The sequence below is a fragment of the Cyprinus carpio genome, chromosome A17 (genome assembly GCF_018340385.1).
Source record: "Cyprinus carpio isolate SPL01 chromosome A17, ASM1834038v1, whole genome shotgun sequence".
NCBI classification, from domain to species: domain Eukaryota; kingdom Metazoa; phylum Chordata; class Actinopteri; order Cypriniformes; family Cyprinidae; genus Cyprinus; species Cyprinus carpio.
The window spans coordinates 1,471,062-1,485,018 of record NC_056588.1 but is presented as its reverse complement, the minus strand read 5'-3'; the positions used below and the strand labels follow the sequence as shown (position 1 = coordinate 1,485,018).

The 13,957-nt window shown below is 33.0% G+C and overlaps 1 protein-coding gene across 1 annotated transcript; it reads left to right on the top strand.

Annotated features, from left to right (window-relative positions):
* The first annotated feature begins 946 nt into the window (after positions 1 to 946).
* LOC109064802 (psychosine receptor-like) lies at positions 947 to 5,671 on the top strand. The gene is made up of 2 exons (XM_019081835.2): positions 947 to 1,092; positions 3,783 to 5,671. The coding sequence occupies exon 2, from the start codon at positions 3,793 to 3,795 to the stop codon at positions 4,771 to 4,773; it is 981 nt and encodes a 326-aa protein (XP_018937380.1). The 5' UTR covers positions 947 to 1,092; positions 3,783 to 3,792; the 3' UTR covers positions 4,774 to 5,671.
* The last annotated feature ends 8,286 nt before the right edge of the window (positions 5,672 to 13,957 follow it).

Below are 13,957 nucleotides of genomic sequence, written 5' to 3'. Positions count from 1 at the left end.
CAGATATGATACAGTGGCTGTATAGGGTTAAAAACCTAAAGGCTTCTGTTTAAATAGTTTGTATATAAATATAAATTGTGACCACATCTAAAATTATTGTTTTGATGACTTAATTGTTATTATTTTGAGCTGTGGAAAACAGTTATATATAAATAAGCAGGCAAGTCCAAACTTGAGCTTCTCTGTGCATTTGCTTGGTGTGTGTATTTTTTAACAGAAAATAAGAAAAGAGAGCTGTGAAACATATCTTATCTGCTGCAGCAAACATGCAAACCTGCTATCGAAGCATCATCTGTGGTTTCTGAGAGATGTTTGACTTCACCTGTTCCTCTGGCAGAAATGCAAAGCAAGCCACTGCTATAAAAACACTTGATGTAAGAAACTAATGGAATGACTCAACTAAAAGGAAACCTCTGTCATTATATAATCACTCACTCACTCATGGAAAGTGAATGTTTTAACATGCTTATGAATTTCTTTCTTCGTACTAAAACAAAGAACACTCAATGGGAAGTTTAGCAGAATGATCATACAGCTCTTTAAATATAGGCAATATGTATAGTAAATTATGTAAATAGAGGAAAATAAAGGAAGCTATCATGCAAACCAATGGTTGTGTGGAGTTTTTTACAACAGTTAAGAGGTTTAAAGTTTATCTGTAAACATTATTTGAAGTTAGTATTATAGTAAGAATGAATCAACCCAATTTGTGGGGTAAAATTAACCCAACATGTTTAATCAGCCCGAATTGGGTTGTTTTTAACCCAGTGTTTTTTAGAGTCTAAAGTCAAAAATTTTACTTCCTTTAGGAAAAGAGTCCATTATGTAGTAAACAAACAGTGGTAAGCAGAACATAAAAAGAAGTTTGAGCAATCATATTTCGAGAAGGCAGACAACAGTCACTGTAGTGTCACTTCTTGAGTATTTTGTGGTTTCTGCACACTGTGGTTAAACAAGGAAGTGTCTTTCGTATTTCCTCCCATGTGGAGGAGATCGTTGTAATGTGCAGTTCTTTCATGTATATCTTTGTACATCTTATCATATTTTCAGAATTTTGTCCAAAAACCAGATTCCTGAATCGCTGCACTTATGGTGAGTTTTGAGATTTGAGATTTGATGCTCTTTTGGTAAAATTCAGCACATGTTTGGTTTGTTGATTTATTTCAACATTCTAGTGAAGCAACAATGTTACTGTACTAATATTAGGGCGGTTTTGAGATAGATATTGTGGGAGAGTAAATAAATCCACTTAAAGGGAAGGTTCACTTATTCTGTCATTATTTACTCACCCTCATGTTCGCTCAACTCATGTGACTTTATTTCTTTTGTATAAGCAGATCTTAGGCAGAATATTGACGCTGCTCTTCTGTACAGCAAATGCAACAAGTGACTGTTTGACATTGTAAAAAAGTCCATATGTTACAATCTTACAAGTCTGTATTACAAGGAGGGTACATTACAAGTCTTCTAAACCAATATGATGATTTTGTGTGAGGAAGAGATGAAAATATAGCTCTCAAATGGCTTAAAAAAATTAAATGCGATACTTTGCATTACAGAAATAAATTAAGTTTTATAAAAGAAACTGACCGATATGGGTTTTTGAGGGCCCATGTCGATATTAGGGAGTAAAAAGACTGATTTTGATATCAGATGATATCCTTTATGTGTATATTACAATACAGTACCAGTGAAAAGTTTGGACACTTTCCCATTCATGTGTCCAAACGTTTGACTGGTACTTACAGTATATTTATAAACAGAATATATATAAACACTTTTTTTTTTTTTTTTGCAAATGTGGTGGTCAAACACTTATAATGATGTGACAAAAATATGTAATGGAGGCAGGGTTTTTAACAATTTAACAATAAACTTTATTATCCAAAATGAGTTTAATTCAATAAATGAGTTTATTCAACTTTATTTCAATTGAATTCCATTCAATTTTATTCCGCTGAAGTTTATTTCACTTTGGATTTGCACTACGCCACTGTCTACACACACAGACAAAACTTACTAGAGAAGTGTAACATAATATACCTCTGTAAATAAATGCTATTTAAATTCACGTCTTGCTCACTTTAATGCCCTTTGAATGGAACATGTACGGTCCCTTAGAACTGGAATCATGGCAGAAAATCCTGTGAAGTCCACTTCGCAGGGCACTCATAGTCGAATAGAGCAAACCTCTGAAGTGATAAGAGAAACATACAAAATGTGCAGAGCGGGGGGTCGTGAAGAACAGGATTAAGAACCGCTGCTTAATAGCATTGCTTCTCACCAACTATGTGACAACGTAGTGCTATATCACCATTCAACAGACTCAAGCCACTCGTATTTGGTGCGGATCTGGCCCCCCGTTACAGGGATATGGATGTTCAAAGTTTCAATGGTATTCCAAATATTTTAAAGCGTTTCATCTAGGTCGCTAGTAGCAAACAATGGAGCACGCTCTGCTGGACAAACTGCGTAATTACACCATTTACAAGCATTTTATCTGTTTATGCTATTATGTTCTGTAAAAAAAAATGTTCATATCGGTGGCATATCTGATGCTGATATATCTGTGACAGGCTCATATCGGCTGATTAAATCGACAGACCGATAAATCGGTCGGGCTCTTTTTTATAATATGTTCAAATTAACTATTAAAGCAAAATAGCTATTTTAAAGGGATACTACACCCCAAAATGAAACTTTTGTCATTAATCACTTACCCCCATGTGGTTCCAAACCCATAAAAGCTCTGTTCGTCTTCCGAACACAATTTAAGATATTTTGGATGAAAACCGGGAGGCCTGTGACTGTCCCATAGACTGCCAAGTAACTTACACCGTCAAGGTCCAAAAAAGTACGAAAAGCATCGTCAGAATAGCCATCGGAGGAACAACTGTAACGTTATGAAGTGACGAGAATACTTTTTGTAAGCGAAGAAAACAAAAAATAATGACTTTATTCAACAATTCGTCTCCTCTGTGTCTCTCAACGCAGGAAGCATACGCTCTTCTGTGTCAGCCGCGTCACAAGGATACATTTTCTAAGTGTATTTACGCTTTGATTTGAACGAAAACAGCGTATCCGTGCAGCGATGCTGACACAGAATAGCATAGCTTGTCGTTAAAAATAAGTTGTTATTTTTGTTTTCTTCGTGTACAAAAAGTATTCTCGTCACTTCATAACGTTACAGCTGAACCACTGATGGCAGATGGAGTATTCTGACGATGCTTTTCATACTTTTCTGGACCTTGATAGTGTAATTTACTTGGCAGTCTGTGGGACAGTCACAGGCCTCCCGGTTTTCATTTAGAATATCTTAAATTGTGGTGTTCCGGAGACGAATGAAGCGTTTACAGGTTTGGAACGACATGGGGGTAAGTGATTAATGACAATATTTTCATTTTGGGGTGGAGTATCCCTTACAGTTATTATATTATTGTAATAATATTTCACAATATTACCATTTTTCTGTATTTTAATCAAATAAATGCATCCTTGATGAGCTGCAGAAGAATCTTGTTTAAAAATCTCAATTTAAAAATCTTACTGAAATCAAACATTATGTATGTTTCTCTTATTGCTTCAGAAGTTTGTTTCAATCGACCGTAAGCGCCCAGCAAAGTGGACCGTAAGAACCGCTGACTTATAGAAAAGGGCAACATGATAAGAGGTTTAGAGCTATGGAGAATTAGTTTTGCATGAACAGTTTGATTCATAATTGCTATACCACTGTGAAGTAAAACTGTCAGTCATTAAAAAAAAAATGTTTCTTTCTAAACTAGCTGCCTTGAGATGAACATAATGGGTGAATTGATGAACAACTCCAGCGTGAACGAAACAACTGACTGCTACCCATCTGCACATCCAGAGAAGACGGTATTTGTAGCACTTGAACTGGCTGTGATCCTGATCGGCATCCCATCCAACGTCTTCTTCCTGTTTGTTTCGTATCGGCTCATCCGTCAGAAGAACGAGCTGGGTGTCTATCTGTTTAACCTGGCTCTTTCGGACGTCTTGTTTATCACGTGCTTATCAGTGTGGTTTCGATTTACTCTTTACGATGAGTGGCCTTACGGCAAGACGATATGTGTCATTTGTGTTTTCATGCTCTACACAAACTTCTACACCAGTGCTATGTTTCTGAGCTGCATTGCGGTGGATCGCTACTTAGCCATCGTTTACCCGCTCAAATTTTGCACTTTTAGAAAACGCAAAACTGCGGTCAACATGAGCATTGCTGCTTGGATTTTTACTGTCATATTCAATGCAGTGACCGTGTATCCAGACAGTATCTATGATGAGGAGGACTTAATCTGCTTGGATTTATTTCCTTTGCCCAAAGAGCAAAGAATCGTCAACATTACTCGTTTTGTAGTAGGCTTCCTCATTCCCGCATTGGTGGTGGGTTTCTGTTACTGGCGGATATATTCGGCCGTGAAGAAAAACCAAAAGCTTGAGTCAATGGAGCGCCGGCATGTCTTCAGGCTTCTTGGAAGCATTTTGTTGACCCTTTATTTGTGTTTCGGACCTGTGCACATCATGATGGTTTTGAGGATTTTTCTGGAGAATTGTCCGTATCCCAACTGGCTCTTCATTGGATATAAGGTCTGCGTCTTACTCGCGATGCTCAACTGCCTGGCTGATCCACTTCTGTACTGCTTCATGAGCAGAATGGGTCAAGCCAGCGCTTCAAATGTGTTACTCATCCTCAGGAGAAGGGGGAAGAAAGATTGTCAAAATGAGATGGGACAACAAAACAACCAATTTATTTGAACTGGTACTGTTCCGATCACAAAAGCACCTCTTAGGACTGAATTAAGCACTGAACGCTTGTGATTGGATCATGCTGATGTTAATATATGCTACACTGTATTTAAAAAAAAAAAAAAAAAAGGTTGGACTGAAGGAGTGGAAGCTCTACAGATTTACAAGCCGTACCTTCAAACACAAACTGTCTGCATAAGCTCATTTGTATAAAACAGCCTGGTGTACAATGTTCAAACAAACTCTTCCTTTATTAAAAATCACTGAAATAAACTATTTGTAAAAGTTCAAAAGGAAAAGTTGGTGTTTAAACACAAACACTGATCCACAAACAGCCTGTCAGCCTGTCAAGACAGTCTACACTTACGACAAGCCTTGCTTTTTTGAGAAATAAGAACAGTGTTTTATCAGAATTTCCTGTTATAGGCTATAGTTCAGATTGAATAGGCACCAGATCACACTTACCAGTTTCATTTTCACATCCTCTTCTACCCTAATATTTTTCACTAAATATTATAAACCTCTGAAATGTAATGTTATATATATATTGAGTGTCATATATTATACAAGGATGCATCCAACTGCACGACTGTTCAGTTTGGGGTCAGAAATATTTTTTTAATGTTTTAAGTCTCTTCTGCTTACCAAAGCTGGATTTTTTAGAAAAAATTCTGTAAAAACAGTAATATTTTTAAATATTATTACAATTAAAAATGACCTTTTCTACTTGTATATAGTTTATATAACTTAATTTTATTTTTGTGATGCAAGCTGTACATATATGCATCTTATAAGCATGTTAGTATATATTGACTCCTAACCCTAAGGTTGTGGGTTCGAGTCTCTGGCCGGCAATACCACGACTGAGGTGCCCTTGAGCAAGGTACCGAACCCCCAACTGATCTCCGGGCGCACCCACTGCTCCGGGTGTGTGTTCACGGTGTGTGTGTGTGTGTGCACTTTGGATGGGTTAAATACAGATCACTAAAACTCAGAACACGAAACCATACTATGCTTCACTACACCACTCTCAATGTCACGTCACTTTCACCTCAGCAATTTACAGCAATTTAGTGCTAAATATTAACACCTTACTGACCCTAAACTTGTAAACAGGAAGTGTGTGTGTGTCTCAGAATATTTCATGTATCCTTTCTGCAAAGATATTTAACAAGTCATTTGTTTCACCTTTACACCATGCTGACCAGTGTGCTGCACATGGAATATCACTTTTTTTAACCAGATGGTTAATAAAGAAAATGCTACTTGAATCATGTTGTAGTTACATTTTTAAATTGACTATGTTAAAAAAAAAAATGACTAAAATATTCAGACGTTGCCTTACAGGCCTAATCAACACTCACAGTCTCATCTTCCACCTTCATGCAAATGTTCTGAGGCCAGAACGTCTCAGTTGTCTTGTAAACCAAAGCTTTGAAACCTCCACACACGTCCCACTCCTCATTCCCCATATCATCATCATCATCATCATCAGTCAAGCCCGTGATGGAAAACATGATCTCACAAATAATTACAAAGAAACGACAAGAAGCACATTGAATTTAACATGCAAGTAGAAAGACTGAAAGAAAAATCCTAATTATTTTTATATATTTATTTTCTCATAAAACATACTCTAATCATATATTTATTTATTTATTTTTTTTGCAGAGTACAAAATGATATTATCCAAAGAAAAACAATTTTATCCGACCCAAGTATCTCAGATGCAAATAGCACAGATAGCCACAAACCAACCCACTGATGAAAACCATACACAAGTACCATCAGATAAACACACCCGTAAAAGATAGTAAAAGCAAAGTGAAGCAAAAGTCAGACACTCTTCCTGTCTATTATATATATATATATTGGCCAGAATAAGCTTTTATACAAATATAAATATAATCTGACTGGTCACCTTTAATGCATTTAATGCTGTTTAAATGTTTAACATTTAAAAGAGTTTCAGTTTGTTTGTGTTTTATATATATATATATATATATATATATATATATATATATATATATATATATATATATATATATATATATAATATATATATATTGGCCAGCTTTTATACAAATATAAATATAATCTGACTGGTCACCTTTAATGCATTTAATGCTGTTTAAATGTTTAACATTTAAAAGAGTTTCAGTTTTGTTTGTGTTTTATATATATATATATATATATATATATATATATATATATATATATATATATATATATATATATTTGGCCAGAATAAGCTTTTATACAAATATAAATATAATGTATGATATAAATATAATCTTACTGGTCACCTTTAATGCATTTAATGTTGTTTAAATGTTTAACATTTAAAAGAGTTTCAGTTTTGTTTATGTTTTTGTGGTTCTTATTGGGCTGAAGTGGTTGTTTGGTTGTGTTTGGCCACATACTGTTTTGACTCTTTGACCAAAGTCAGTGCTATTTATCACAGCCCACGTGACGTCACTTCCAGCTTTGATTAGTAAAAAAAGCGGCACGCTGCTCAAATTACCACAGAGGAATAATCAGACTGATTTAAATTTATTTGTTGCATTATTTTGTTTATTCTTGCATTATATTTATTGTGATTAACCTCCCTTTTTTTGTATACAGTATAATGCTGTTCAATCATTACACTCAGTCACGCAGGATATGACTCGTTTAAGATGATCAATCTTATTTTTAATGTCTATGGGCTGGAAATATTTGTTTATTTAAACATTTTTTTATTTGATGTAATTATTGAGGATTGAATCATAAAATAAGTGCATGAAAAATGTGACCCTGGAGCACAAAAGCAGTCTTAAGTCTCTGGGGTATATTTGTAGCAATAGCCAAAAATACATTGTATGGGTCAAAATTATCAATTTTTCTTTTATGCCAAAAATCATTAGGATATTAAGTACAGTTCATATTCCAAGAAGATATTTTGTAAATTTCCTACCGTAAATATATTAAAACTTAATTTTTGATTAGTAATATGCATTGCTAAGAACTTCATTTGAACAAATTTAAAGGCGATTTTCTCAGTATTTCGATTTTTTTGCACCCTCAGATTCCAGATTTTCAAATAGTTGTATCTCGAACAAATATTGTCCTCCTAACAAACCATACATCAATGGAGAGATTATTTATTCAGCTTTCAGATGATGCATAAATCTCAATCTCTGAAAATTAACACTTAAGACTGGTTTTGTGGTCCAGGGTCACATATGTGAGCGTTATTGTTTAATACAATAAGTTTCCCCCAAACCTTTAATTTAATAATCTGAAACAGTCTTTAGTCGTAATTCATATTTTAAGCTTTGACTAACTGAAATGCTCTTTAATGTGATATGCTGTTTGTATTGTTTTGTTTTCTTGCAGTTCTCTGAAGTATTGCACATACACATACAGTATGGCTTGCATGTTCCCCTTGAAGTCAAGAAATTTTCCTTGGTTTCACAATACTTAATTAATGACTTTAAACTGAGTTTGGTGTTTTTAGGAGACGTGTCTGTGGTTGAATTTTATCCCGTCATCAACAGATACAGGCTGCAGCGGAAGTTTTTTTTTTAAAGCTGTCTGAAACTTCTGCTTTTAAACGTGGAAGTGTGAAGTGTGATAAAGGCGTTAAACTGAAACTAAAATTTAAACCATAAAAAACTGTTTCTTAAAAAAAAAAAAAAAACTTAATAAAAAATATAAAAACTTTTAACTTCTTATGTGTAGTTTTTATTAATTTAATTACAGTTTTAGTTTCAGTTCATTTCAGTTTCCCTTATCTATATAAAACAAAAACTTGACAAATGACAAAACACACACAAAAAAAAAAAATACTAAAACTTTAACAATAAAATTTTATTTTAAATTAAAGTTAAATCGAAAAAATAAAAATAAAAACTATAATAGTATCTAGCCTGTGCTAAAATAATACTGATTTAATTGAAATAAATGAGATTAATTGGTTCTAGGGCCACAACTAAATTGTGTTATAGGACATATAATTGTGTTATATGCCCTTGTGTTATTTTTATTTTATTTTTTTATTTTTCTAATTTTGTTAAACCAAAAGAGTGCATTTAACACTGAACATCTGAATGAACATGAATAGATCAAATGGCATGTTAACTAACTTCCCCTTTGTTTTTCTATGAAATATTTCACCCTTAATATAAGATAGACATGAAGCGGTCTTCCGTTCATGACAGATGTGCAACTACTGAGCTTTCTTAGTTACTTAATTAGAAGTTCAGAATCAGAATGAATGTAAAACTGATTTACATTCTCTGCAGGGCAGCAGCTCTCTAGGACCTAACTTGCCTTCTCTTGTATTGCACACAATGTTTATAAATGCCTAGCCTGAGAAAATGTACAAAACTGAGATGCAAAAATGAAAGAGAGGAGAAGGAACTAGATACTCCAGGTTTGGCTGTTAGAGTTTTGCAGGTGTGGTGGTGTTACTCGTGTACATCAGATGAGGAAATTATGGCATGAGACAAAGCTTAAGAAAATTTGGTGGAATATGCAAATTATTTGGCAAATTGAACTAGCCAGACACATAGTCACACAATGAATGTATTCAACCTTGATATCAACTTCCATTTGGCAACTTTGTATTTTAAGTCTGTCATAATGGAAAGAAAAACAGTGGTCTACTACTAATTCATGCACAGCTATCCTCAAAGATTTAAAAAGCATTGTGAAAGGGCCAAATGCAACTTGTGAAGTCATACAACACGAACTGTGGCGGACAACTTTTAATTTCAACTTCTGAATCCTTATATGACCTCTTTGCTTATCATTTGTTGCTTTGTATAAAAGTGACAGAGAAACATAATATGTTTGAGTTATTTCACAATAAACAAATTGAAATTTTAGCCTATAGGCTAGTTTATTTAAATTGAACATTAACGTTCATATTGATCATGTTCTATTCTATAACTAGTGTTTATTATAAATCATACACTGTCGGAATAAAAAAGTTGGATTTTATGGGTGCAACCAGCAGTCCCTTTTGAAAATGAATCATGGTTTTATTATACAGTGACCATCGTTTTTGTAGATTTCCATGGTTACTATTACAGTAAATATATTTTAACAATGTGTAAACTAAAATATAATCTATAAAAAAAAGGTCTATTGAATGTTAAATGCCTTTCAAAGATAATGTTAAATGGGTATCATAATTTAATAATTTAATAAATGTAATAATTTAAAAGTTAATATTAGGGGTATTAGTATACTGCTCATTGAAAATATCGGTATCATACTGAAAACAAAATAAGACAGCTTCCATGGAAAATGCTCTACACAAACACTACATGTCTTTTTTTGGTTAACACACTCTTAACAGTAATCTTTCAAACAGCACTCAGCGGTAGTCAAAGTTTGAATAAATAACGTTATGAGTAACGAAAATAAGAATATACAGTAAAAAAAAAAAAACTATACACGTAAATAATAATAATAATAATAAAGACAAAAATTACAGGCCTATGAGATCATCATGCAACTAGTGTAAAAGCTTCACTTAGAGACCTAGTGCGTATTGCTTTAGTATTTTTCAACCCAAGTAACTCAATATAATGTTTCATATCTATCTGAGATAACAGAAAGTTGGGTTTTCCTTTAGCCCACTTCTGTTTATGTGTATGGTGTTCCCCCATAATCAAACAAAGATTAACAATAAAGCTCACATTTGCTGGTGATCTTTCTCTATTAAAATAAAAAATACAGCTTTCTCAGAAAAATAAACGTTCATGTAAACATTTTCAATGTAGGCCTCCAAAATCTATCCAAAACATTTTGCTGTAAATACAATTAAAAAATAAGTGGACAATATCCTCCCACTCTGCCCCACAGAAATCACACCCATCATCCACATAATATTTCCCCACTGATTTATTTATTTATTTATTTTTTAACTTTTACATCCATTTCACATGAGTGTGTTTCCTGAAGAAAGATTATCAGACTCTTTGCTCATATATATATATATATATATATATATATATAGGGTTTTATAGTCCTGCCCAGCCTACAGCCTTCTTTATGTAGAAACTGACATTCTCAATGCCATAAATGCTTAAATGCTCAGCTGCAATGTTCCAAACATGAGCATTACTACAGATTCCCGTGATATGACACCATATTTAACGTCTTGAACGTCTGAGCAAGAACATAAATGGCTGAATGAAAATCAACCGTGACGTGATTAAAGGTGAAGCCATGACAGAGAGACGCATGTGAACCATCCATCACTATTAATCAGTTCCAGAAAGAGATTACCTCAACCTTGGACACATTAACCTTCTACTTTCATTATACAGTTGATGGCCGTTCCCCGATACTGCTGACATGATTCATTTTTCCAATAAAGCATGAGAAAACCACACATGCATGACCTCAAGTAAGCAACTCGGTGTTGAATGCATCTCAAATTTACTGAAATGCAGAGAAGCAAACATCATATATCATGAAATCCATCTTTCTTTGCTGGTGCAGAAAGGCGTTGCACCTGATGATCACAGATGATGATCAATGGTCTGTAAAAAGCCTAATTTCCTGCCTCTATTACCTTTTCGTCAGACTTGAGGCGTCGTATTCACAGATTTGATGTATCTTGTCTTCACACTGCATTGATTTGATCAGTAAATGCTGTGAAAATGAATCATAATCAAATTTTCAATTATCATACTTCTACTAAACCAAAAACAATAAATTACACTCCCAACCCTTACGAAAAAGAAGTTTATTCAAGTGTGCTATTAGTATACTTCTTTTAAACTAAAAATAGGAAAGTATGCTTTTAGTTAACTTTTTATGTACTCCTCAGAAATATACTTAAAATGACATTTAAGTATACTTGACTTGTACTTACAAAATGTCTAAATGTATTTGAGCTATACTTGTGCTCCTAGAATCAGTGTTTTCATTGTTATACGGTAGAGGGCGCTAGTACACATCTTCTGCACAGAATTTAAAAAAAAAAAAAACACAAGTGACGAAGAAAAAGAAACAACAGATACTAACACATGTAACACGATTATCTGACATGAAACAGCATCAAAACTGTAATGTTATGTAATAAAATGTTGACTGATGTAGAGGTAATAATTACAGTCAAGCTTTGGGGTGTTGATTGACTCTATCTACGTTTTGATTATCATTCTGTCTTTTTTTTTCTTCAGTTTTTTGTTCAAAATGTTATTTCTTTATTTTTTTTATGAAACTTACCCACATTAAAGTGTTTAAAAAAATAATGCATGAAGCTAGAATAAAATGTTTTTGTTTACAAGCAGATAACCTGTTCTTTCTTTGGATGTTTTGTATGTTCAGATATTCATATAACAAAATATAAACAAACTAAAACCTAAATAGGGACATAGTAGAATACTTAAAGTATGATGTAAAGTTCACTTAAAGAAAATTTATGAATATACTTGCAGTATAAAACTACTAAACTCGTAGTTTACTGAGACTATACTTCAAAGTGTACAAAGTATTTAATTAGTAAACTATCAGTATAACTATAAGTTCACTTTTAGTATAATTGCTAAAAACTACAAACATAGAGGTAAACTAGTTGTGTACTCAAAGTGTGCTTAAAAGTATACTTTTATATACTAGAAAGTGGGCCAATTTAGTCCTAAGGAGTACTGAAACAGTACACTTACAAGTATACTACTAGAACACTGATATTTGTATACTTGTTAGATAAAGTATACTTAAAAATATACTTGAACTTTACTTAAGTATACATAAATAAATAATATTATAATTTTAAATGGAAACAAAAAACAATAAATAATAAAATGCCTCCCAATCCCAACTGTTAAAAAAGCACAATAAATAATAATCTTTACTATAATTTTCAATGATTTTTAATCTCAAACTCGCAGCTAATGCTAATGTTATTGTGGTTGGCTGAGTGCTGCTGATTAGTTGCAACTTTGTTCTGAAAGCTTGTTGCTACGCAGTTGTTGGGAGGTTGCTTTCTGGACCAATTTAAGAGCCCAACCTCAGGAGATGAATTATTTTGGTCCCTATAGAAATGCCTTATGTCCCTTCTTCAGTCAAGACAAGTGTGAGATTTCTTTTTGTTTTTAATTGTTTTATCGTCCACCATATGAAAACCATAAGTCCAAGCACTCTTGACTTCAACAATAGGCTTTTTGCATGATTTTAAGTGTTATTCCTATTTGCAGCACAAATTAACAGTTGAGTTTCCTTCTAATTCTTGGAAGTATGAAAACTACTAATAATTAGGCTTGATTTGACATTATTTGGTCTTATACAAAAATGAGTCAATAATGTTTAGATCTAAATTTAAGATTTATGAATTTAAATTGCATATAAAACTTAATGTGATGCATATTTGTCAGTCATATATAAAATGAATGTGTTTTAAATAACCATGTTTGTATTGTTTATCATCAATAAATCCAATTTGTTTCAATCTCATATATTTTAACTAACTGAATGTTGCTTGTTCCACAGCTAGTCATATTTAGGTTCATATTTTTAAACTGAATAAATGTATTTGTTTTCACAATCAACAGATTCATGCATGCTGATTCTTTTTTATGATTCATACTTTTTATTTTCTTCAATGGGCAAACAATACATTTGATTTACAGATAATTAAATCATGCATGCTGATTCTAAACAATCTGAATAAATGCATTTTGAAAACAGAATTATTTAAATAAAATCAAATGCAAATAGTTAATAAACTATGGCATGAAGTGTTTTAAGTGTGGCAAATATGCATTAAATTAAGTTTATTAGTTTATGTTAAACCTGAGTGATCCAAATGGATTAAATTTGAAATGCTATTCAAATGCTTTTACTTTACTTTTTACTTCACTTTACTTTACTTTACTTTACTTTACTGAACCTGACTTCAGTTTCCTGCAGTTTCACTGTGAAAACCTGGTTGGGAAACTCTGCTATAGAATGTGAAACCTCTCTCAAAATAATGAAACACTTATGTGGCAATCTGAACACATCTGACCTCTTATGAGAAGTTAAGGCCTGAAACAAACTCTACTTAAGCACATAAGCGCAATGCATGTTATGTAATGTGGGAACTTTGATTCACTGATGTGTTTTATATGCATTTTTGTATACGTTTCTTTCTGACTTTCCAACTTGAATGAAACCCGCCAAAATCAGGATTTGGATCTTCAGTAAATGC

Coding starts and splice junctions, on each gene's coding strand:
- LOC109064802 (XM_019081835.2), top strand. CDS start 3,793: ATGAACATAATGGGTGAATTGATGAACAACTCCAGCGTGAACGAAACA.